Below are 25,381 nucleotides of genomic sequence, written 5' to 3' on the forward strand. Positions count from 1 at the left end.
AGTTAATGAGGCAGGCCACAGCTCTTGGTCAACTTGCTTAGAATGCTACAGGATTGACACGACAATTGAGAACGGTCTATAGTTCCTTGAAATCTGCGTCTAAAATCACCTGTGCATCAATGACTCCTACTTTAGTACAAAATACCATTATAAAATATCATGCAACATCTATGTTATAATGTTACAGTCAATCCCACTATTTGTTGGTAAAAGAGTAGCCCAAGTGTTGGCGGTGGGTGGTGATGACTAGGTAACACTGCTAAATTAGGGACAGCTGTCTCAGGCAGCCCTCATGTAGCTTTGCGCGAACTTGAAAAACAAACAAAACAATTTACGATTTTCACAGTCATACGAATGCCAAAAACAATGTATAATTGTAAAAGTTTTATGTTATTGTGTGTATGTATGTGTGTATGCATCAGTGTTGAAGGGCTTATTTTCGTATTGTACATATTATTCTTGTTTATGTTCGGATCTTATTATTTCATTTAGCATTTCATGAGAGCTTTAACGTTACTCGACGATCAGTATCATGACTGAATCTTTCATTATTCAGCGTACCTATCCGATAATTCAAGGGTTAACACGATTTATTTGAATATATCACAAGTCTATAAAAAACAAATTTGTAAACAAATAACAAATGTGCATAGCAAATTACAAATTTGCTCGTATGGTTAATATGTGCTTCGCTATGACTTTAAGAAACTGAATTTCTGTTGCTTTTCTAGTGGCAATAATAAAACAAAAATAAAATCATACAACAAACTTATGGTACTTCCATACCTTATCAACCCCTAGTAGTGTCGCTTTGTTGGACTGGAGAGCTAATAGTTTTAGCCAACATATAATACGAAAATTTAGAGATGTCACCACAATTTTTTTTGTTGTTGTTTTTTTGCAGTTCATTAATGAAACTGTGATTAATTGTTAATGGATAACAACGTCGTTTATCGACCAGTATTACTGATCGTGTTGATAAAGGTTATGTAGAAACGCTTGGTCTAGTGGTTGGGGCACTTGACTTATAATCTATCGGTCGTAGTTTCGAACCCTCATTAGTGAATGGGTTTGCTCTTTCAAATGTGGAGGCACTATAATGTGATGCTCTATCCTACTATTCAATGGTAAAGTGTAGCCCAAGAGTTGGTGATGGGTGGTGTTGATCAGCTGCCTCCGCTTTAGTCCATCCCTACTAAACTAGGGACAACTAATGCATATAACTCTCGAACAGCTTTGCACGAAATCCAAAATAAACAGAAGTATACAATTTCCATCAATTCACCACAGACTATTAGATTGTTCTAATTAGATTGTTCTAATAGCCATTGATCGTTATATCATACTATCTTTCTTCACTCAATATGCACCATAAGATAAAGTCCTCCTCTGCTGGACCTTAATAAAGCGTTTAGATTTAGTTATCAAAAGTATATGTGAAAGGGTATTTATGTGAAATACGCGTCTCACGATTTTATCAACCGAAAAAGTAAAGTTTTGCTGTTTGTGAGTGTGAAACTATTTATTACGACCAAATGAAGAGAATTAATTAAATACATAAATCAGGAAGATAGGATAACACTAACTAATTGAATTTTGATGTCCTGATTTTGTGAAAATAATCACACCGTTTGACAGTAAATATACAAACCATTGAGGAGAGAAGAGGTCAAAATAGCACCTGACGTCACAATACGCCAAAAACCGATCACGACACAAACAACTTTTTCTGTTGAAGCTTTAACTAAATAATCTGTTCGATTGAGACATCGCTAACCACGAACCTTTACAGCTGTAATTCCAGATTTTTGACGTTTCATTAAAAAGTGTTAAGTAGTTGCTAGCCGTGCCGATTTTGGACCAATATTATTTGTCGCACTAATCCGATAAACGTTGGTATCCGATTTTCATCAAAACTTTAATACAATGACAGCGAGTTAGAAAACAATAAAATATTCATATAAATCCATGTATATTTCAAGCATATACATATAATTTCATTTCATACACGAGCATATGCGTTATAATGAATAAAAATATTTTAAAAAACACTGTTGAATGTAAACGTTTAAGAACACGCAAGGTACTCGACCTTACTATTATAAAAATAATTTGATAAAGCGATTAAAATACTTTGATGAATAAATAAAAATAGCGTTTGATATAGATTAAATTCTATACATTTTCTGCATAGTTTGTGTGTTTGAGAGAAAAATGTAATTAAAGGTTTAAAGTATTGAACGGTTAGATGGTCTATTCACGATGTTGCCTGAGTGTGAAATGGCTGCCACGTAAACTAGCGTGACGTAATTTTATTGCCTTTGCTTGGACCAATAGAAATAAAGGTAACATAAACATTTTTGGTGTTCTTTGTAACCGCTTGGCCAATCGCATACCAATATCTAAGGTACGAAGTATGTCACACAGAGTTCTCTAAATGGGAAGAGTAGTTGGGTGTACTCGACAAATTCGGTGTCTCGTAACGTCCTGTTCTCGACTATCATGCTATCGAAAGTTCTTTCGCTCATGTTTCTCCACATACTTGTAGCACTAATTCAAATCTTTAATAGTGCGTTGAGCGATCTCTCAGTACCAACTGAAAATATGGTAAGTAAGTATAGCGATTAACACCGTTGGAATATATAACAAAGTAAGTAGTACGATAGTTATGTATTGGTTTTTGACAAGTGAAAACAAACAAACGAGGTACATATACCTTCTTTATTGGTTAGTGTTACTAGAAGCATTACTAGCAGTAACCTATTGGTAGTAATACTACAGAGTCTGGAGTTGAAGTCAAGTGATAATTTGAACGATACATTTCTTTTTCCGTGAAACTTCACTGTTTGCTTATTTCATGGTGCCAGTCAAGGGCCGGTGGTCAGCTTGGCCGGATTATGGATCCGCTGTTTGTTGTTCACATTCTAGTTCCACTGAACAACAAAATAATAAATCAATCTTCGCACTTTGGTTGACATTTCCAACTATACAGTTCAAAAAAAGTGTTGGTCGTTGATACTTTTCGTTTATCAGTTCAAAATTAGATACGATTAGCAGTAATAGGTCTCGAGCAGCTTTGTTTTAGAATCTGACAACAAATTCCTTCTGGTTAGAAGTTACTAATCAAACTAGTATTATATTAATGTTTTTTATTTCTTTTTTATGTTCATTGTTCATTGTTTTTCATATTCATTTCTTGCTAGTATTAATTCCAACATCACACGTAAATAATAATTAGATTTTTACACAAAAATATAAGTATATTTATTTGTAAATAAAGAAACTTGAAGTCATACAAATAATAATAATGCTTAAAATAATAACTAGTATAACATTATACGGATATACAAAAAGTTATTGATAGTAAAATGCTTAGATTTTGCTAAAAACCTGTCAGAGTCAGTCGAATACATAGAAAAAGGCTTAGTAAAAATATTGTCACCAAAATAATAGGGGTGATGACTGTGTTGTTGAATGAATTTCAAGGAGATATTAAATACACAATGACGTGTTATCTGGAGGGGACACAAGTAATAAAAGTAGATAAAGTGCGAGGTTTAGATAACGGGTTAAACATGTAGAAAGCAGTTTTTCAGTGGATACGTCAACTATTTCATTTATTTGTAAATTAGTACACATGTTTGTTTAATATTTTAAACGCTTAAATTACTACATTCACAGATTTCGGTTTTAAAATTCGTTGCAGAAATGAAGTATTTACGATAAGTTTAGATGGCTTACAAAGTAACACTTGTCGCATCTATTTTGTATACGTGACTGAAATTACAAGTCGAATATAAAACCTCGGATATTGCGTTTCTAAGATTTTATATTATTATAACAAGTGAGTGTGTTTTTTTTATAGGAAGGGCATCAGGCTGTCTACTGTGTCTACCGGGAGGAGTCGAACCCCCTGATTTTAGCGTTGTAAATCCGTAGACTTACCGCTGCCTCAGCGTGTGACATGTTATTGTACTAAATTTGAACTAAAGTATGCATATTATAAAGAGAAATTACCGTGACATTGTAAAATAAACCTTGTAAACTTTATATAAAAAAAGAAGATATACGTAAAATATAAGATTTATTGAAATAATGTTTTTGCACGGTTAAAAGTACAGCTTCTGATATAATTATTATTTCATATATTGTAAATTTATAACACTTTTTCGTTGTTATATATTCGTTTGAATGCAAATGAAGTTTGAGAGTACTTAAGGGACTGCCCTCTAGTGACACAGCAGAATTTCTGAGGACTCGCATCGTTAAAAACCGGACTTCGGTTCCTGTGGGGGGCAGAGCACAGACAGCTCATTGTGTAACTTTGCCCTTAATTCTAAACAAACTTAATGTCTGAGGCGTTATCTCACGGAATTTGGGTATAATAATTGCGAATTTTTTTCGTTACAATACAAATCTACATTTCTAGATAGTTAGTATGTGTACATCAGAGTTGAAAGAAAGCTTGATTGTTAAACCAAAGATTGTCGATAGTTTTTCTTTCTCCAGAAGCGGTTTCGTTTCTTTTGTGAGTATATAGTATTACATGTATATACGTACAGTGGAACCCCTCTGAAGCAGCCACCTTCGGGACTGAGACAAACTGGCCTCATTAGAGGGGTTCCACTGTACATAATTAGGGATTATGTAAAAAAAAAAAAAAAAAAAAAGGGGACTCTGATTGAATGACCGCTTTCAAGGTGTGGCCGCTTAGAGGGGTTCCACTGTACTTTTGTGAAGAACTCGTAAACAATTTGTATCCACACACATCAGTTGTATCTGGGTTTCGTTTCGTCAGTAACTTTACGAATGCAGTTTTGGCTTACTTGTATTTTTGCTTCGTATTGTCCTGACGACTTACGTTACTTATGGCCAACATTACCATCTGTTGTATTTGTTTGTTTATCTGCGCTAGTCGCCCCTAATTTTGCAATGTAAAACTAGAAGAAAGGCAGCTAATCATCACCCACCGCCAACTTTTGGGCTACTCTTTTATCAACGAATAGTGGGATTGACCGTAACATTATAACGCCCCCACGGCTGAAAGGGCGAACATGTTTGGCGCGATGAGGATGAAAGCCAACGACCTTCAGATTACGAGTCGAGTGCCTTAACCATTTGGCCATGCCGGGCCTCCAGTTGTTGTCTATTTTAATAACCCATCCCTCTTTCAGTGGTAAAATGTAACATTCCGTTTCAATTAACAACGAACGCCATTTGTTCCTTATTTTTGCCTAGACGCATATCACTGTTTCCGAACATATTTTACGCGTAAATCTACTGTCGGGGTAAATATATAGAAATACCCTGGATGTAAAAAAAAGGCACTGGTTTTAAAATTGTTGTAATATATTCATGTGTTATGTATTTAAACGATTAAATTGAATATTCCATAATATTGCAAATGTTTTCTCATAAAGGATACACTTAAAACGTTGAGTTTTATTAAAGTGGGAAAAATATATTCAAATCTCATTCACGTATTAAAAGTGTTCTTGTGTGGCATTTATCAACCTTTTTAGTAAGACAGCCAACCGAAATTTCAAGTTATTTCCCGCCGCTCGTCAAAAAAACTTGTAAAGCACGTCACGTATGAGAATGTTGTTTCATGACTACTGAGGTGAGCTCATGCGCATGACATCAGTTTATATAGTCTCCATTATATGTTTGCTGTTTTGCAACAGTTTTTAAAATATAATCATTTTACTTTAAGCCTTTTTGCAGCATATTTTAGATTGCATTGCGGCCCACAAGTACTTCGTGATCCGTCAGTTGAGAAGCACTGTTCTTCTGACCGAAAAAGGAAGAATTCGCTTTAATTTATAAATTATTTGCATTTACTTTATCTATTACTCTTCTGGTGGGAATAAGTTCGAATTACCTTTAGGTTTATGTTCTTCAGACAATTAGATAACCAAAAGTTTTATGTCAGCTCGAAAAAAAAATAGAAATGCTTCTTTATTTAATACCTGAAAACGCTTTACAAGTACTGGGATTTGTATTTCTGGAAAAGTACCAAAGCCATCAGCTGCTATCCTGATTATAATCAAAGGAATACCATCCATACTAAGAGAATGAATCACTCTTAAATAATACCCAGAAATTAAAGTGTGGGGAATACTTGCTGGCTTGTCAGCTCCAATGTTCAAGGCTCTACAAGAGTGCCAACCTGCGCCCATAAATGTTTGAAATGTCAAAGCTTGATCTAAAGATGAAGTAGACATGTCTGGTTTCGTTCTTACTAATAAGTCAATGAAATAACATAAAAAAAAGGCCCGGCATGGCCTGGTGGGTTAAGGCGATGGACTCGTAATCTGAGGGTCGGGGGTTCGCATCCCCGTCGCACCAAACATGCTCGCCCTTTCAACCGTGAGGGCGTTGTAATGTGATGGTCAGTCTCATTATTCGTTGGTAAAGGAGTAGCCCAACAGTTGGCGGTGGGTGGTGATGACTAGCTGCCTTTCCTCTAGCTAAATTAGGGATGGCTAGCGTAGATAGCCTAGTGTAGCTTTGCGCAAAATTGAAAAACAAAAAAACATAAGAAGGGGTAAAGTCATCTGGCATTAGTGTTTTACTGATCACAGTGGAACATCGTAAAGTAATCCATTATCTTCTTGTGTGCGTGTGTGTCTGCATTGCTTTAATACATGTTAAAACCTTCGTCGACAATTGAATTTGAAATATTTGCCCTTTTTGTACTAAAATCTTAGAAGGACATTCTTTCATATGAAGCATTCGTCATTGAAGCAGTGTTTTTGAGTAAAATACAGTGAACGCTCGTTGGAGTTCTAAAAGTTCAATGCACAGTTGGAAATAACGTTTTCTACAATAACATTTATTGCATGTGCCAACTTGGCTCTACTAATGTATGTCACATTTTTTTTGCGTGATAACAGATGCTACAATACGATGTAGAGATTTTAGCATCATTCGCTAAAACTGTGGTAACAGTTCATGAACATCTGGTATAACAAGGTATGCACGGTCTTACAAACGTTTTCGCCCTCCAGCAGCACAGTGGCATGTCTGCGGACTCATACCCGTAAAAACCAGGTTTCGATACCCCTGATGGGCAGAATATAGATAGCCCAGTATGTAGTTTTGTGCTTAATTCTAAACAAACAAATCAACGTTTTCATTATGCGCAACAATCAAATTTTTAGTTCCAAAAATCAAACCTACAATAGAAAACTAACTATATAATTAGGTAAGCACCTTTTGAAAGAAGTTATAATGTATTACACGTTAACCAATAATTTATGCAGCCTAGAAAATTCCTTAAAATAGCGGGAAATTTAATGAAAAATTAGTATCTACTTGTTTTAAATTCGAATAACTAATATATAAGAACGTGCGTTTCCGAGGTCTACATGAGCTGTAATTCTTACTGTCTGGTGCTTGATCACGGCAAGAAATGTGATAATTACCGACCACAAAACACCCGCAGTGGTTGAGTACAGTTTTTCTAAGAAACAACTTCATAGTTAGGGGTATACATAAATTATTACAATTACTGAGAGGTCAAAGCCATTTATACTACGGTCATTTGAAGTCACAATGTTCTACAAGAAATATGTGTAGAAACATCGGCATCACTAAATGTTTGTTTCTACATGATTGTTTGTTTGTTTATTTTTTAATTTCGCGCAAAGTTACTCGAGGGCTATCTGCGCTAGCGTCCCTAATTTAGCAGTGTAAGACCATGCTAAAGGCATCTTGTCATCACTACCCACCGCTAACTCTTGAGCTACTCTTTTACCAACGAATAGTGGGATTGACTGTCACCTTATAACGCCTCCTCGGCTGAAAGAGCGAGCATGTTTGGTGGGACCGGGATTCGAACCCGCGACTCTCGGATTACGAGTCGAACGTTTTTACATGAAATTAATACATATAATTGTGCATTTTATGTAAGTAAGTCGTTGGTTTGAACAAAATGATGAATTATGTCAAAATAATGACATCATATGACACTTTGATTATGCATACTTGTATAATTATTGACGATATATACAATATTAAACTTCTTAGTTGATTGTACAAACAGTTGCTTTTTTGCATGCAAGTTGCATGCTCGTCCATATTAGCTTTAACCCCCTCATTTATCTATCAAATACGCATGCTAGTGATAACGTCTACTTTATTCAACGCGGTTGGTTCGACTATCCGGGTGTCCCGTTAATCCGGAAAATGGTTCATTACAAACACGTTCTGATTAATTTCCCCGTATAACTAATGAACGCTGTTCCATGCTGCTGGGATCTCTTCGGCTGGTTCCGTTACCCGAGGTGTTTTGAGTGCAGCTGGAAACAGTCTGTGTGAAGTGAAGCCTGATAAAGGATATTTGCCCGAAACGTCGCGAGAAATAAGAAAATAATTACTACGTTGGTTGTGCTTTTATTATTTTTCTATTTGTATATATGAGTTATTGCACTGTAGCTTAAAGCCTGGTTATGTGGTAGTGGCAACATTTTGTACAGACAATGAGGGTTCCTTATTTATAACCTTCATTTTACCACCTCGTCAAAAATATTTAAATTAATATTATTATTAAGCATTCTAATTTCCATATCTAAACCACGTTCGCTTCTAACGTAAAAATTGAACTATTGACTAGTACGTTTTAATTTTATTGAGTAAATAGTTTTAATAAAATTAATTATTTATGAACTATTGATACATTGTCATCAACATATCTACTGGTCAAAACAACAATTTCCAATAAATGTGTTTTCACAAAAATAAAGATATAATTTTGCTGTACAAACAGAAAGGTTAACTCCCACTGGAATTCCAATTCAATATGAAAAATGTAATTATTATAAACACAGGAACTTAATATATACTTGAGTGATATAACCTCTTCTTTCTCTTTTTTCTTATTTACTTTAAACTTTTTTCCCCCGTGAGCAGTAACCTTACAACTGTTTGCACTCTGTAGAGGTGGTAAAATGTGGGACGTCACGAATGTGAGCATCTACGTGCGTACGTCTTGCGCTCTTACCTTTCTTTCTTTTTATTTCACTTTTTTTTTTTTTTTTCGTTTTACATGTTAGGCCTCGCGACCGGAAGTTGATACCTATAGTTTGTGGTGTGTCCACATCGCTACATAAGTTCTACATCAGCAGTCATCTCCAACAACAATCTTAGACAATGTTTATGTTTATATTATATATAAGATCCTATAAATTGTAATAAATAAAAACGTGTCCAAACAAAAACCAAAAACACTGCACCAATCAAAATAATCCCCAGGATATAAACTATAATGTGAGATATAAAATATACCCAAGGTTTTGGAGGTGACTGAAAAATAGGACACACATTGCGGTGGGGATACGCCATTTATCAGTCTTAACCTCTGTTCACCAGTCTCACATAAAGAATAATTATATAATAAAATAATCAAAGGAATATAAAAAGAAATTAGGAGAGCAAGATGTGGGTGCTCAAGCCCACAACGTCCCACATCTGTATCGCTCTTTACTACTTGCAGACAGTTATGGGAAGGTAATTGCTTTCTGAAGTGGAGAAGAAGAAAATAATAAGGTACTACTACTTGGAAGTAAGTAAGGTAAATAAACTTACTTCATGAAGTTGACATTTCATCCCTTATTAATGTGGTAAAGCACTAATTAGGCCCAGTAGACAAATTATATTAATATAAAGGGACCCAACCAGTTGTCTAAACTAACTAGTATAATTTCAAACCACCACCGATTAAGTCCACTGTAAATACTGATTTTCAGCCTCTTAAACAAGCCTTTATATGTGATAAGGTGTTCATCCGCATAAAAGTCATGTCACGTTGTTTAAATGACCTTATTAACAACTAAAAATACTTATCAGAAACTTTGAAGAATTTTTTAGTTCTATGCATTTATTTAACACATTCTTATAATTATCATAGAATATTTTAATAATTTTATTTAGAGTTCCTTTATTAAATCCATTGAATATGGATTTTTTATCAATTTTTGCATCAATATTTCAACATTAATAATGAAATGTTGTATAATTATTACAAAACAAAATTTAAATGACTGTGAAGTTATAATGCTTATAACAGGAGAGTATAGTACATTACTATTAAAATAAGGTAAACTATATATTGGAAAAGTAAAATATTTTATTTTATCAAAAAATATTTATATTTATATCATTATTAATTATATTAATTACTAAATCTAAATAATGTGCCTCTACATTAGCTACTCAAGTATTTTCAATTTCTAATTCTACTGAATAGCGTTAATAACATTATATATTTCAGGGTTATTTATACTAATTAAATCAGGTGTTCAGGTTTATGGCACATTATACTACGATTTGATTTGTGTCTGTTGAATAATAAATTATGACTAATTGTATGAAATTAAGCAGAAAGCTCTATAATGGGTATCAAAACATGGTTTATAGTGGTGTGAGTCCGCAGACATACTGTTGTGCCACTGGGAGCCAATAAAACCTTTTGAGTCCAGACTTCTGGTACGCCTTGCTCATGATGACCCTCATTTTGTTTGTTTTTTGAATTTCGCGCAAAGCTACTAGATGGCTATCTGCGCTAGCCGTCCCTAATTTTGCAGTGTAAGACTAGAAAAAAGGCAGCTAGTCATCACCACCCACCGTCAACTTTTGAGCTACTCTTTTATCAACGAATAATGGGATTGACTGTAACATTATAACGTCCCCACAGCTGAAAGGGCAAGCATGTTTGGTGCGACGGGGATTCGAACTCGCGACCTTTGGATTACGAGTTGAACGCTTTAACCCACCTGGCCATGCCAGGCCAATGACCCTCGTACAGAGAGCCTCCGTATTTAAAGTTTTCTCTGACAGGAAGTTGTAACTGGTTTTTGTTGTAGATTTAGCTTGAACACTAAAATTAAGTGACTGCTGTCTTAAGGTGTCATGGATACAGATTAACGTTTGTGGCATTTTGGCATTAATATTCATGAACGTTTGGCTCAAATAGGGCTTAGGATACAATCAGAACCACAAATATTTATGTCAACATTTTGAAACGTAATTATACTCTGTAATATTAAGCTGAAGTCTTCATCGGCAGTATTATAGATATTCAAAGTTTAGCCAGTACAATTGTATTTAAGATATTTCTTTGTAATAGCGTAGTTTCTATTGTAAACCAAGCAGAGACACAACACTGACAAATGACAGTTTCATTTATTCATCAGATAGGTACTGTACCTGAAATGATATTTTTCACCAAGATTTGCTTCCTTTATTGCAATAGATCATTTTTGGTAAATTATGGTAAAATCATAGATTTAAAAATATTGAAAAGGACGTAATCAGTGATATTTGTATACATTATTCCAAAAAAAATATATAACTATTCTCAATAAACACCAAATTCAGGAAGTATAAAATAGTACAAGAAAAACAAACACAAGTAAAAGAATGAAACTAAGGTCAGGATTTTTGTATGTAAGACTGGAATTATTTTACAGTAGGTGTCTGTGACTCGTTGGCGATAAAATCAAACAATAAACGTGTAGCACATAATCTACTTGTTTCAAAATAATATTATACAACGCTAGAAACCGGTTTTCGATACCCGTGGTGGGCAGATCACACATATCCCATTGTGTAGCTTTGTGCTTAACTACAAACAAACTTTTATTAATGTGTATCGTACACCACAAATATGAGCTGCAAAGATGTGCACAATAATGAAATATTTTAAACCAAACATTATCCAAATGACTCCATAATACCGATAGTAGTTATAAGTGAAAATGCAGCTGAGGTAAAAATGTCAACAACGTTACAAAATGGTGGCAAAGTGCTGCTTAAATGTTACAAATTGCCAGTATGATGGACTCATTTACAATACTGACTGATGTTATCGTTCTTTCCACATGGCATCTAACCTGTAATAAGCTTACACACTAGCCACTTTTACACATTAACTATCAACAGAATACTGTGCCATTGTGTAGACGATTTGGGATTTGGTTTTAATACGCTTTAATTTTTGAACCTTTCATAGGTATAATAACGAGCTTATGTAAATTTCTGATCTTGAACCTTAAACAGGTTTGTTTTATTTAACAGATTTTGCTGTGTCAGATTTCGATCTTTTTTGGCAAAACTATGTTCACGAAAGAGGTTTATTTATGACTATAACTGATGTTCTTCAGGAGAAACTTTGACAAGTTTTGATTTAAAATGTTTCATCTGTCATTTTCTACACCTTTTCTTTTGACTTTTGGGTTTATATTACATATTAAGAAAATTTCCAAAGAACATGACCTTGAAGTGATTTGAATGACTACAGTGATATCATTGTGGGGGAAATCCTGTGACAACAACAAGTGGTTATTTTCCTATACTTCCTATTTTCTTGAATAATTACCTGTCAGTTGACTTTTGAATCAACCTGATGAAAAAATAGGGTGTATAATTTCACATATATGTATAGTCAATGGTCCACTGATACCTACGTGGTACCATACTTTTAAATTATGCTTATAAGTCGATTTTTAGGTTGAATTGTGCAGTAAGTTATCTTACATGACTTCTCGATCCTATGCACGCATGTTGAGAGAACAACTGTCACTGTGGCATTTTTGTTCCTTTATGACTTAACCGTAGCGTTAAAGGAATAACTGCGAGGATAGTGACAGAAAAGAAGTGACCACATATAACCTTTTGCTCTTGTTTTCAGTTTTAGCTAGCATATTAATGTAAAATTTATTTTTTTCTTTTATCTGTTTCCGGTGAAGAATCAATTGATTTAGTATTTGATCATCAGAAACTGTTGCTGAACAATTGACATTAAGAGCAGTGTTAACAATGCGTAATAACAAAACTAACAATGTTCTAAGTACGGTATTTAATAATAGATAAGAAATAAAAGTAACAGCCAACGTGACTGAAACGTTGTATGACACTTTTACTTGTCAATTATACCATTACACGTGCTTGTAGTAAGATCTAAAGCACAAGTATTTTAAAAACGTAACATATGATATCCACTGCTATGTAAGTTAGTGAAACGATACTTTGATATAAGTGATATCAATGTATGTGTAAAAATCAAAATGTGATTATTTTCTGATAACATAACGCCTCGTGTTTTTGATAATATTTACATCTCTTGTAGACTTAGCAAGTTAGGAAACGCTTCAGGGGGAACTGACTGATATTTTTTAATGAGGTAACCTAGCGATGTATATTGTAATAAGAGTGTTTGAAGCCACGAATACAAGTTTAGTGAAGTGACTGAACAGTTAAAAAACTTTTGAATGTCTCCTGTTCTCCGTCACTCGACTGTTACCTGAGTAACCATTTAATGGCCTTTAAAGAACACAACGGAGAATTCCATTATATTTCCCACAATGCCTCACGTCGAAAACACATTTAGTCTTGCTTCCCGTCAGAATTATTGATGAGTTGTGTTTGGTGAAACAAACTGTGACAAGAATTTAGGCTTAAACATCTTTCAAGCCTTTTTCTTGTGTGTGCGTGAAAGACAACTCAATTTTTTTTTTTTTCGTTTCCCTTCGCCTACACGATGAGAGAGTTAATGCCAAAATAATTTATGAGCCACTGGGCTTATTTTAGTTTTAACGTGTGGGTTGTTGAGACGGTATTTAAAGGCTTGGATGTGAGAAAAGTTATGAAACATTGACTCGAAGGAAAATAGAGCTTATCTGGTTCTTGATGAAAGATTGGACAGTGGAGGTCGACGAGGATATGATGACGTCAGACTTGAAGCATCATCTTTGGTTTGGAGTAGCAGAGATCCCTACCGAGTACGTGCGTAGTTGCTGATTTGATATTGTACATATATACACACATACGCATACACACTAACTGCATATTGTTTGGTAAGATAATAAGTTTTATCTGTTTTAGCCTAAAAAAGTGGATAGTAGGTTTCATCTGAATGTTCAAGAATTGTTTGTATTTACACGTATTAACTTCGGTGTGCAGTAAACATTTTCTTTTGCTCTTAAGTATACGACCTGAAACGTTACCAGTGCGATTAAAAGTACCGCAACGGAAAAACGTACATTGTATTAACTGTGTATGTGTTCTGAAATTTAACATCAGATAACAATGTATTCATCATATCTTTATACAAGATTTATGACAGTGTGCCATTATTTTCTGTAAGTTGAAATATCGATGTAATTCCCGTTTTTGCAGCACGTTTTTCCATCTCGTTTAAAAGTAAACTGTTATAAAACATTTTTTTTCCTGATTGGTTAATCGTGATATGTAAGTATTCAGTCATCACCACTTTTGTAACTACGCTTTTAGTGTTTTCTATACCATATCCTCTATATATAATATTTCTAGTAGATCAGTTCGAGACTACTTCTTTAATAATAATCTATTTAAAAAGTTTTAATCCGAATGAGTTTAAAGTGTAAGTTGCTGAGCCGTTATTGCCGTTCGCGCATCATTCTTTTTGCATGACCCTCCAGTGTCACAGCTGTATGTTTGCGGACCTACAACGCTAGAAATCGGATTTCGATACCTTTGGTGGGCAGAGCACAAATAGCCCATTGTACTTAACTTCCAATAAAAACTGGTTGCATGCTTCGTAACTTTAGTAAACAAGTTAGTACTTTGTGGACAGTAGATAGCATAACAAGTCAAAAAACTTTGTTTTTTACGTCAATTTTATGATGTTCAAGAAGTAAACAAAGATGGAGATTTTCATCAGTTTTTTAACGATTGCCAACTTGTGTGAGTACTTCTTTATTCCGTGGAATGTGAAACATTTATGTAGCTGTTGTATAAAGAAGTTCATGAACTAAAAGTAGGACAACCATTCCATCGAAGATGTACTTCTTTTGCTAAAGTAGGACGAAAAGTTCAACCGTAACGTCAACTAATCTAATCACGACCGTGAACTGAAATGGCTGAAGGTAGAAGTCAATATCTATCTTGTTTGTTTGAAGTTAAGCACAAAGCTACACAGTGGACTCTCTGTGCTCTGTCCACCACGAGTATCGAAACCCGGTTTCTAGCACTGTAAGTCTGCAGACATTCCGCTTGAAAATTTGCCTTAACGAAATTCATGATGTATAATTTGTGAACTACATCTATTCAAGAAAAACAGACTCCAGTTTACAAAATTCAACATTAATGTATATAACTGAAAAATTATCTTTATATGTGTATGTGTGACTTTGATCAGTCTTCAATAAACAGTGACACCTGGAAAGTAGAAGCGTAGTGCATCATGACTTTATATATCAACACATGCACACAAACGGATATAGAGGAATATATTTTGAATACTTTTAAACTGTATACACGTAGAAATGAGTAGTAAGTTATTGTGTAAATTATATGAGTTATTTATTAACTTTCCACAATTTAACTTAGATAATTGGCAATACTTTGTCTTTTGCAATTGCAGTTATATAAAATAATTACGTTACAATTTTAATTTCAAACTAGATATCTTAACTTCTCTAACATATCCTCACAGAGAAGCGGTATATATGTATAGTCACTTTATTCATCCCTACAATGTTGGAGGCTGCATGTACATGGGGTATTACATATGAGGATTTTTTTTAGCAATATGGAAAGATTTTCATTCAAATTAAAAATATAAAGTGTGTTTTACAGCTGTTTTTCCGTGAAAATATTTTTTTAAAAAATCACCCCATTTTAGAGTCAGGCAGGTAACAGTAACATTTATATATGGGAAATTTAGTCAATGTTTTACCAAAAATTTGTAAAATGTATCTTCGGGTTTATTTTCTCTCGAAATATAAAAACTCTACATACAAACGTGTTTGTAAAAAAGGATAAAGATTTTCTTCTATATTATCGAGTAACGGTTTTAAAACATGAGTCATACATTACTGTCAGGAAAATATTTTAGACCCATACCCACTTCTCGATCTGATGCATGATTTTGATAGTTGCAAAAAGTATATTTCAAATGACTGCATGTTTCATTCAATCAGCTTAAAATTTCAGGGGTATTCGACTTACTGGAGCCCACTGGGGCTTTCAGGCTCCCAAACCACGGGACTAAAAGAGTTGAACCTCATCTCCAAAAAGTTAGGAACGTACCTGGTTTTAAACTTGATGGCTTAAGCGTCGCCAGTATTTTCAGAGAGGGGATTCGTTTCTAATTAGTGGCGTAGATATGGGCGGTTTAGTAGCTTCACTGAATCAGTGCCCCAAAGACACAGACTACGACTCATCTGTTAATTCTGATGCTTCACTCACATCAATGTAACTTATTAAAGCGCTATCTGGGTGTTTTAAGTGATAACAGTGCTGTGTACTTTGCTTTGTATTTAAAGGACATTTGTACATTTATGTCCGTAATATGTCTTTGTAAATACAGAAGCAAGAAAACGCGAGTTTTAGTAGTTCTGTGTGTTTATTTAAGTGCAAACTTATATAATGGGCTACCTACGTTTTGTTCACCACGGATATTGAAATAAGATTTTTTTGTAATATAAGCCCCTATGTGTAGTACTGGGCCATCGGAAGGGGTTAACTTCTATAATCGTTATTCAACATTTGAACATTCTAAATAAAATAAAGTGACATTTTGTTCACATCATGTGAAATTTGGACATTTTTTCACTTTTTCAAAATTATGGTGTGTTCTGTTCTGAATAAACACTAGTGTTTTCATGCCATGATTTCTTTATGCATTTAGGAACAAAAAACATCATTTATAAAAGCCTCACAAATGCTATGAACCGCCGGGCCTCGACTGCCCTAGTTACGCCACTGTTACTTGTCGTCTTTCTTAGATATAGCTCTTACAAAACAGATAGAGTTGCATGTATATGACGAGAACTCGAAGAACTCAAGCAAGTTTCAACTCGGTATTATCTAATCACTACTAAATTATATTTATTTACTCTCAGCGTAATTGAAAGTACGAAGGATCTTTAACCCCAGAAGGTGATTTTATTGTATGACGATTGACTAGTCAGTACCATGCAGATCGGTGAAACACCGAATGTTGTTATTCGCGATGGATCGAGAAACAACTGTTTAGCACGTTTAAATATTTTAGGGTTATGCCAGTAATTATGGTTTCGTTGTTGATCTTCAAGTAGATATGGAGGCTCATGAAATTAATGGTTATTTATGATGCAGAAGGGTTTCTCTCAAACTGCATAACTCGTCTGGATAATAGAAGTATATAATGTGAGCATATTCTTTGTATATATTAAAAGTGTAGCCTTAGTTATCCAGGTAAAGCACGAAATTTAAGTTCCTTCATTCTCACAACCTCGCTTGTTTAGGTTTTTGTTTTTTAAACAATTCTTTTGTAGTTTCCGAGTTTAAGAATTTCATCCTTTATACATATTTCATTTATTCTTTCTTATATCTGGATTAAACAGGTGTTTCTCAGTTGGACTTGCCAAACGAACTTAGCTACTGGGAGTTGGTTGTCATGACCCACATTATCCCTACAAGGACGAAAAATTCTGGAGGTTTCTTGGCATAGTTCGTCAGAGTTTATAATGAAGTAATATATGAATTTCTCACAAGCCTCAAGGACAAAAACAAAACAACAAAATAATGATTCAATGTAAACAGCTTGTGACCTCTTAGAAACCAACCATTTCGTTATTGAACATATCGGAAAAGACGAAGTACCATTATGGTCTGACTTCAAATGTAATTTTTTGTTTTCTTGAATTTCGCGCAAAGCTACACAAGGGCTATCTGCGCTAGCTGTCCCTAATTTAGCAGTGTAAGACTAGAGGGAAGGCAGCTAGTCATCACCACCCACCACCAACTGTTGGGCTACTCTTTTACTAACGAATAGTGGGATTGACCGTGACATTATAACACCCTCTCAGCTGAAAGGACGAGCATGTTTGGTGTGACCGAGATTCGAACCCGCGACCCTCGGATTACGAGTCGAGCGCCTTAACCACCTGGCCATGCCGGGCCTCAAATGTAATTAGTGACGTCTCTTTCATTCACAACATTTATTGAGAGATAATAGAGGACGGATAGTATCTGATGATTATGACATGGCTGGATTATTAAATGTTTCCTTTTCTTCGATTTGTACTTACGAAGATTTAAGCAGTATTTCGTATTTTGAACAATTGATAAATGGAAACGAGATCAAACAAGATTACTGCATTAATTCTGAGATGATTAAGAAAATGTTTGTAAGTTTAAACAACGATAAGGCTCCTGGGTCACATAATATTTCCTTAAGGGTTTTGAAGGAAGTTAAACATAGGATATGTTGAGCCACTTTTTATTATTTTATGTAAGCCATTGAATAGTGGACAAGTACCAGAGGATTAGAAGTCAGATAATGTAATTTATCTTTTCAAGTAAGGTGATAAAAATTGTCCCAGTAATTATAGGTCCATTAGTCTTACATCAGTTGTGAGAAAAGTTTTGGAAAGGCTGTTAAAAGATTCTTTGGAAAGTCATTTAATAAAGTTTAGAATTTTAGTGGATAATCAACATGATTTCACTAAGGGTAAACTTCCCTTACAAATGTTTTGACATTCTTTGAAAATGTTACTGCTTATGTAGATAAGGGTGTAAATTTCACATCTCTGGATTTTCAGAAAGTATTTGACAGGGTTCCACATAAAAATCGTATAAAAATTGTCTTTGTAGGTGTGGGGGGTAAGTTTGTAAATTGGATAGAAGAGTGGTCAGATAAGAGAAAGTAGAGGGTTGTTAAAAATGGTGTTCAGTCAAAATGGATTAATGTTACAAATGGAATATCTCAGGGTTCAGTATAAGGACTTTTGATTATTTTTGATTTGCAGCAATAACACAGATGAAGGAACAGTCAATAAATTATTTTTATTTGTCAATGATATTAAGGTCAGTCTCTGAAGCCATCCAAGCAGTGTGCTGTTGCTAGTGGTAGGGCAAATAGGATCTACAGAAATATTGAATACAAGTCTTAAAGAGGTTATAATTTCATTATATGGGTCACTAATTAGGCCACATTTGGAAAACTGTGTTCAGTGTTGTGGCTTCTTACCTTAGAAAATACATAGATTGTTGAAAATGTTTCAGAGAAGGGTTACTTGAATGGTGTCTGGCATGGAAGATTTGTCATATGAAATCTCTCAAATTGTTTTCTCTTGAAAAGAAAGAGTTGGGTCAGTATGACTGAGGTGTTTAAGGTTTCATTTTCAGCTAAGACTGTTTTACTTTTCTAACAGAGTGGTTAGCCTTTAGAATGGGTTGCTTTAAGGTATTGTAGAGGCAGTAAATTCAAATGAATTTAAGAAAAAGCTTGATATGCCTGTGAATGATTAGGCAGTCTTCAAGTGTGTGTTGTTTTTTTTAATTTATTTAGAGTGTGAAACAGCCAAGATAAACCAATAGCTCCCATGTTTAGAATGTTATGTTATACATTTTGGAATATATGTAAATACTGATATGATTCCATTAAAGCCAACATTTTCAGGTATATACTATAAGTCTATAACTATGAAAGTTTCACTTATTTTGTTTTTAAGAAAATCATATTTTTGTGTTAGTTTATATATCCTTTAATATAGCAAGCAAAACTGGTTTACCATATAAAACTTAATAGCATTAAGAGTTATATCAAAATCTGTTTTCCTGAAAGCTTTATTAGAAAAATTATGGAGAAATATCTGTGTAAAATGAACACTACTCAAGCATTATTGTTTGATGTACATAAATTTCCTCTAACAATAATCTTATAATTAATATTTGAAATTCTTCATATTCACAATTTTGCTAAATCATTCTTAAACCTCATTCACATATTAAAAGTTTTTTCAAGGTGAAAAGTTTGGTACCAGTATTAGCAGTTGTACCATGTTTACAAATTTACATATACTTGTTCCAAACAGGTTTGTATTGGTTACACAGCATGCTGTCTAGCAGTTTGAATCAAAAACACATCAAATATTAAACTGAGTGATGGGAATTATTACAATATTTGTATACACTTTAACAATATGTGTGAGAAGACCCATTATGATAAAGACCTAAGCATTTACTATATAATACAGAATGAAACAGATCTGAATCAAAGAGATTTTAGTGAATAGACATTTGTAACTAGGTTTCAATAATACATCTTGCAGTTCTTACACTACTGAGTATGTAGTATTCTTAATACTTCTGTTTTTCATTTTTGTATTAATTAAAGTGACATGTCTTTTGTATTATTTTATATTATTGAGCATAAAATATTGTTAATAATTTTATTCCATGTTGTTTATAATATTTAAATTAAAAATATTCACTTTTAATTATTCAGCCTGTCTTAAATTTCCTAAGCACCTATTAGCTCTATTTAGTTTTATAAGTAAATAGTTTATTGTTGTTTTGTGCCAAACATTCCAAAAAAATTTTGAAAAAAAATCACAAGTAATGAGTTGGAAAAGTATTTATTAATAGTGATGTAAAATAATTGTTTTAATAAGAATTAACAGTTTGATTTGTGTAAAAGGATTTCAAAAAGTTAGTGGACTCAAAAGCAACCAGGATTGAAACTCTGATTTTATTATTTCTACGATGTTTTAATATTTGTAAAAGTACTGATTTTTTTTATTGTTATTATTCTACTAGTGGCACCATGAATCAAAAAATCTCTCCGATTCAGCAATACACACGTTGACTCAAAATAACCCTGTTTATTATACAAACTTCAACACTACCCTAGATGTTTTGTTAATTCCCAGAGTTCCAGGAACTCCAGGTCACAAGGAAGTAAAGAAGGCAAGTAGAAAATTTGATCCAACCTTTAAAATGAAAGGATAATGAATGCATAAAAATGTTTACAAATTAATGGATTCTGGCTATTGAGTTTGTTGGTCAAAAGAAAAAGGGAATGACTGGAAAGCAGCATTACGACATTGGTATCATGGATATTTCTTTACACTAGACACCATAAAAAAATTTTAGTGTACATTCTGAAATGAAAAAAGACATTGAAATTGTAAGTAGTCTTATTATACTTTTATTTTTTTTTACCTGAATGTGAAGGTTTGTTTTTGAAAGATGAATTTGATGAGGTAAACCAAATTTGTTACAAAGGTTGACAACCATTCAATAAAATTTTAGTAATAATTATCCTAAATACAAAATATCTAATAATTGATAACCGATATCTCTTATGAAAATAATTTGCTTAATATTTGATGAGATAGGCCAAAATTAGCTAAAAACAATTAAATATCTTTTAGAGACTAAATTATTAGGTTTGAATAATGTAAATTAGAAGTCAAAGATTGCACTTTTGTTTCTATTGGTGAGTTTTGCTAATTACAGGTTCAGTATCTAGGCTTTTGTGTTTCCAATTATATACTTAACAAAATCAAACATTTTTTAATCCCCTTTAATTAAATTAGATAATTGAACAAATATTTGGTAAAATGATTAGAGAAAAGCCAACTAGATCCAAGGTAGAAATGTGAACTTGTGTAAAGTTTTGATTATGTTTAGTTGTTGTCTACATTATGAAACTTGAGTTATATGATGTTTTGATTGAAAGTATTTACTAAAGCATAATAAGACTTAGTTTTTGCTTTATACACCAAAGGCCTTTAAATTATCAAATAGTTCTCTATATAAAACTCAATTTTTGAGTTTCACTTAAACCTCATTCTAAAATTATATTGTTGTACACTGTTTTTAATATTTTAGTTTAGTTGTTTGTTAGAGTGAGTTTTTGACATAACATAGTGATAATGATGTATAGAAATTTCTTGAATGTCTAAATATGATGTGATATCCAGATTTGTGGGAAGTATTGGAAAAAAACATGTACAAACAACAATGAATTGGTCAGACAGAATATTAAATACCTTCAAAAGTAAATTCCTTTTTAAATTTCAGTTTTTAAATAATTGTTATTATGAAAGGTAAAATATAATAATAATGCTTTCATAGATTGTTTAGACAGAGTATTCATGATGAAACTTTGCCTGTTGTGGAAGACTTTCAAAACGTCGCCCTCTACACTTGTCTCCACAACAGGCAGTTGCCGTCCATTCTACAAAGTTTCATCAATAATTATGCTGTTTTTTGTTTTGGTTATTTAGTGGTATGTTTTTCTCTATACCATTTTCTTTTGTAGTTTATCATTGAAACCATGAAATCCCTAGACTGGGATGTTGAAGAAGACAACTTTATTGCACCAACACCATTTGGTAAAAAACATTTTTCAAACATCATGAGTACACTTGATCCTGGTGCTTGTGAAAAGTTGGTGCTTGCCTGTCATTATGACTCAAAGTACAACAGAGAGTATACATTTGTAGGGGCCACTGATTCTGCAGTTCCCTGTACAATGATGATTCACTTGGCTCAAGTCCTTGATAAGCAGTTGAAACAACAAAGAAAAAAGGTTTATTATTTCTTATCTTTTATTATTACGTATGTTTAGATATTAGTGTGGGAAATTTATTGACTACTTGTTTTTGCCTTTGTTATCTATGTTCACGAAAGTTTGATTTGTTGGTAATTACATGGTTATAGGCATTCTAAAGGAAGTGAAAATTGGATGCATTATACATGGCTCTGAAGTACAAGAGAAAATTTTCATATTTGAACTCACTGGTAATGCTACTTTCAAAAATGAATTTCAGAACATTTTTTTCTTTCTCTAATATCAAACTATACAATGTATGTTCTCTTCTAAAAATTCTTGAACCAAATATTTAATGTTAATAATATCTACAGTTAATTATTTTTGTGCTTCTTCTTATTAGAATAAAGACCTGACTCTTCAGTTTATTTTTTTTGATGGAGAGGAGGCCTTGAAACAGTGGAGTAAATCTGATTCTCTATATGGTTCCCGACATCTAGCTGAATTGTTAAACCATCAACCATTTCCTGATGAATACCAACATTGTAGTAAGAATTATGCCACACAGCTCGACAGAATAGTAAGTGCTTAAAGTTTCTTCCTATGCTTTTATAATATAACAAGGTGGATGTGTGTATTCTCAGTTTGCCTTGATTTCCCATAGAGTAGTCTACAGGAATTACAAAAGTGGGAGGATTCATCAGGTACTCTATTACAAATTAGTGCCTGTATTTTATCTGCCTTTGAATGAGCCTCTACACATAAAAAGAGACTGGAAACAGAGTTATAAACAAGCGCAATCTTTATTATAGACAAAGACAAGTTTAACTCTTTAACAAGTGCTTGTGGTAAACTGGAGAAAGGAAAAGAGCTTTATTTACACTCTGTCTCACCAGGGTAACTCTAGCTCTGTTATGCTACAGTAATGCTAGGTCTAAGTTATGATACATTAAAATTATAAGTACAAAAAAAAGCTTATCTTAAAGATATATATAATACAGGCTAAATGCAAACAAACTTGTCAGGGGTTTAGTTTAGAGAGAGAGAAGTCTCAAGAATTCTCTCCCCAACAAGGGTGATCAGGAACATTGCGGTTCCTCTTCATCCCCTCATGTGAAAGATTATTTAACTGTGCTTGGAATTTTGCCTGTATTTAATTTTTACTTATTTAAGGTGTTAAAGTGCAGTTGGGCATTATAAAATTCATGGGTGAGATAGGAGGGAGTGAAACAAAGGTAGCACCAGAGAAGCAAGCCAGGCCCTAGCCCAACAAGCAAATATCACTTAAATATTAATGTAAAACAACCCGATTCAGGGCTGGGCAATAATTTTGCCTTGGCTGGGATCTAAAGATCCAATAGCAATCTGTCTCAAAAGGCAATTTCTTTCAGGAGCTTAGCAACAAGAAATAATGCTAGTTCATTATATTTAAACAAATAAAGACGATATATATGTAACGTTCTCTCTTCTTAGGTGTATTCATCATCCATGTCATTGAGAGCTACTCTCATGTTAACAGGGAGTGTCTTTCTTACCCCTTGGTAATTATGTGGTTCATCTTCAGAACAGACCACTGCTTCTTTTCACAGTATTGTTCATACTATAGTGATCTTCTCCAAAGGAAAACATCACTGACAACTGGAGTGACTTGTTTAGTCCTGTAAATAAACAAGAAGAAAAACTTGACTGATATTTTATATTAAATTAAGAGTAAACTGTGAAGCACACTGAAAATTGTGATAAACTGTATCAGATAAAGGAGTAGTAAATGCACAATATGTGTACATATCAGAGATATGTTCTGTTGGCTTTTAGAAATCCTGGACAAAAATTTTACAGAAGAATATTAAATCTTGTTTATTGTATCACTTTTATTAAGTGCACATCAATGAGGAATATAATGCAACTGTAAAGGTTGAGAACTAAACAGAATGGAAAATAGTTGTATTGCCTCTATGCCACAACTTAAAATGTAATTTTATTTAATTTCGATAATAACTAACTAATTTTAGGTCAAACTTATTACAAGCTGAAGTAAAAAAAAACAAACCTGTTTTGAGTTTGATGTCTTAATAAGAGAGCTGCTATAACTTAAGTTTCTTTCTGTTTTTCTAGCATGCTTTAGTGCTACTGGATCTTGTGGGAGTAGAAAACCCACGTTTCTACAGCTACTTTGAAGACACATATAGTTTGTACAAGCAGCTAGTCAACATTGGTGAGTGTATCAGAAAGTATTCATATATAAATAACTATGTTTGTCAAATTCCTCACCTTCTAGTATAATTATATGGTAACTTGCAAGCAAGGTGTTAGTGCTGCTGGTGTATATTGGAGCATTTGTTTGTGATCCCCTTGTTCACTGTTAGAGATTTTTCAGGCAGTCTAGCACACACTGTCACTCTTTCTCATGAGTTAGCATTAAGCATCTTGTGACTGCTTTAGTTCAAGAACAGGTGGTAGAGTATTAAAGTGGTAAAATATTTGTGTCATATGTTGTGTGTTTATTAAGACGCACAAATACGACATTAAAAAATGTGAAGCACATTAAATAATTAGTGCAGCATATGTTTATTTTACTTAGATTGGTCTCACAAAAATGGTAATTAGGTTTTGAAAAAGAGATCTTTATCCTAATAGTGACATCACACATGTCTGGTAAATTTTGGCAGGGGATTTGACACTTAAAATTTAGCACAACACTACTGACTGTAAGTAAGGTCCTGTAAGAATAATGTCAACCTCTTAAGGTGTTTAATTCTCAGCTCACTAAGTCTTGGTAATCAAGATGAGCAAAATGTTTTCAAAATATGTGAATCTTAAAATTTCACTTAGATGACAACTCTTTCATTAAGTCAGAGATTTTGATTCAAAGTCTCATTGAAACAAACAAGTTTTAGGCCATTAGCATAACACAGTTTAGCTGGAATGAAGGCAATTACTAATGTTCTCTTGTGAGATTTGCCTATTTATAGAAATACATATACATGTATACAGGTTAAATGGCAGTTGTTCTTTCCATAAGAGCAAAAATGATATCCCCTTAGTAAATATTAAACTGTCTTCTGTAATTAA

The 25,381-nt window shown here is 33.4% G+C and overlaps 1 protein-coding gene across 5 annotated transcripts in view; it reads left to right on the plus strand.

Annotated features, from left to right (window-relative positions):
* Positions 1 to 2,412: 2,412 nt before the first annotated feature.
* LOC143252836 (glutaminyl-peptide cyclotransferase-like) overlaps positions 2,413 to 25,381 on the plus strand; it is a 33,454-nt gene continuing 10,485 nt past the window's right edge. For 3 of the 5 annotated variants that reach the window (XR_013029194.1, XM_076505605.1, XM_076505591.1), the window contains exons 1-5: positions 2,413 to 2,607; positions 20,569 to 20,718; positions 22,079 to 22,348; positions 22,713 to 22,889; positions 24,425 to 24,524. Coding sequence is in view for 4 of the 5 variants with exons in the window: in XM_076505605.1 (XP_076361720.1) it covers positions 2,503 to 2,607; positions 20,569 to 20,718; positions 22,079 to 22,348; positions 22,713 to 22,889; positions 24,425 to 24,524 (802 nt within the window). In the remaining variant the exon portion in view is untranslated. Of the gene's footprint in view, positions 2,608 to 13,521; positions 13,786 to 16,790; positions 16,845 to 20,568; positions 20,719 to 22,078; positions 22,349 to 22,712; positions 22,890 to 24,424; positions 24,525 to 25,381 lie in introns of those variants that run through there. The other 2 variants (XM_076505612.1, XM_076505620.1) reach the window with 2 other exon arrangements.

Source organism: Tachypleus tridentatus, chromosome 1, assembly GCF_004210375.1.
Source record: "Tachypleus tridentatus isolate NWPU-2018 chromosome 1, ASM421037v1, whole genome shotgun sequence".
NCBI classification, from domain to species: Eukaryota; Metazoa; Arthropoda; class Merostomata; order Xiphosura; family Limulidae; genus Tachypleus; species Tachypleus tridentatus.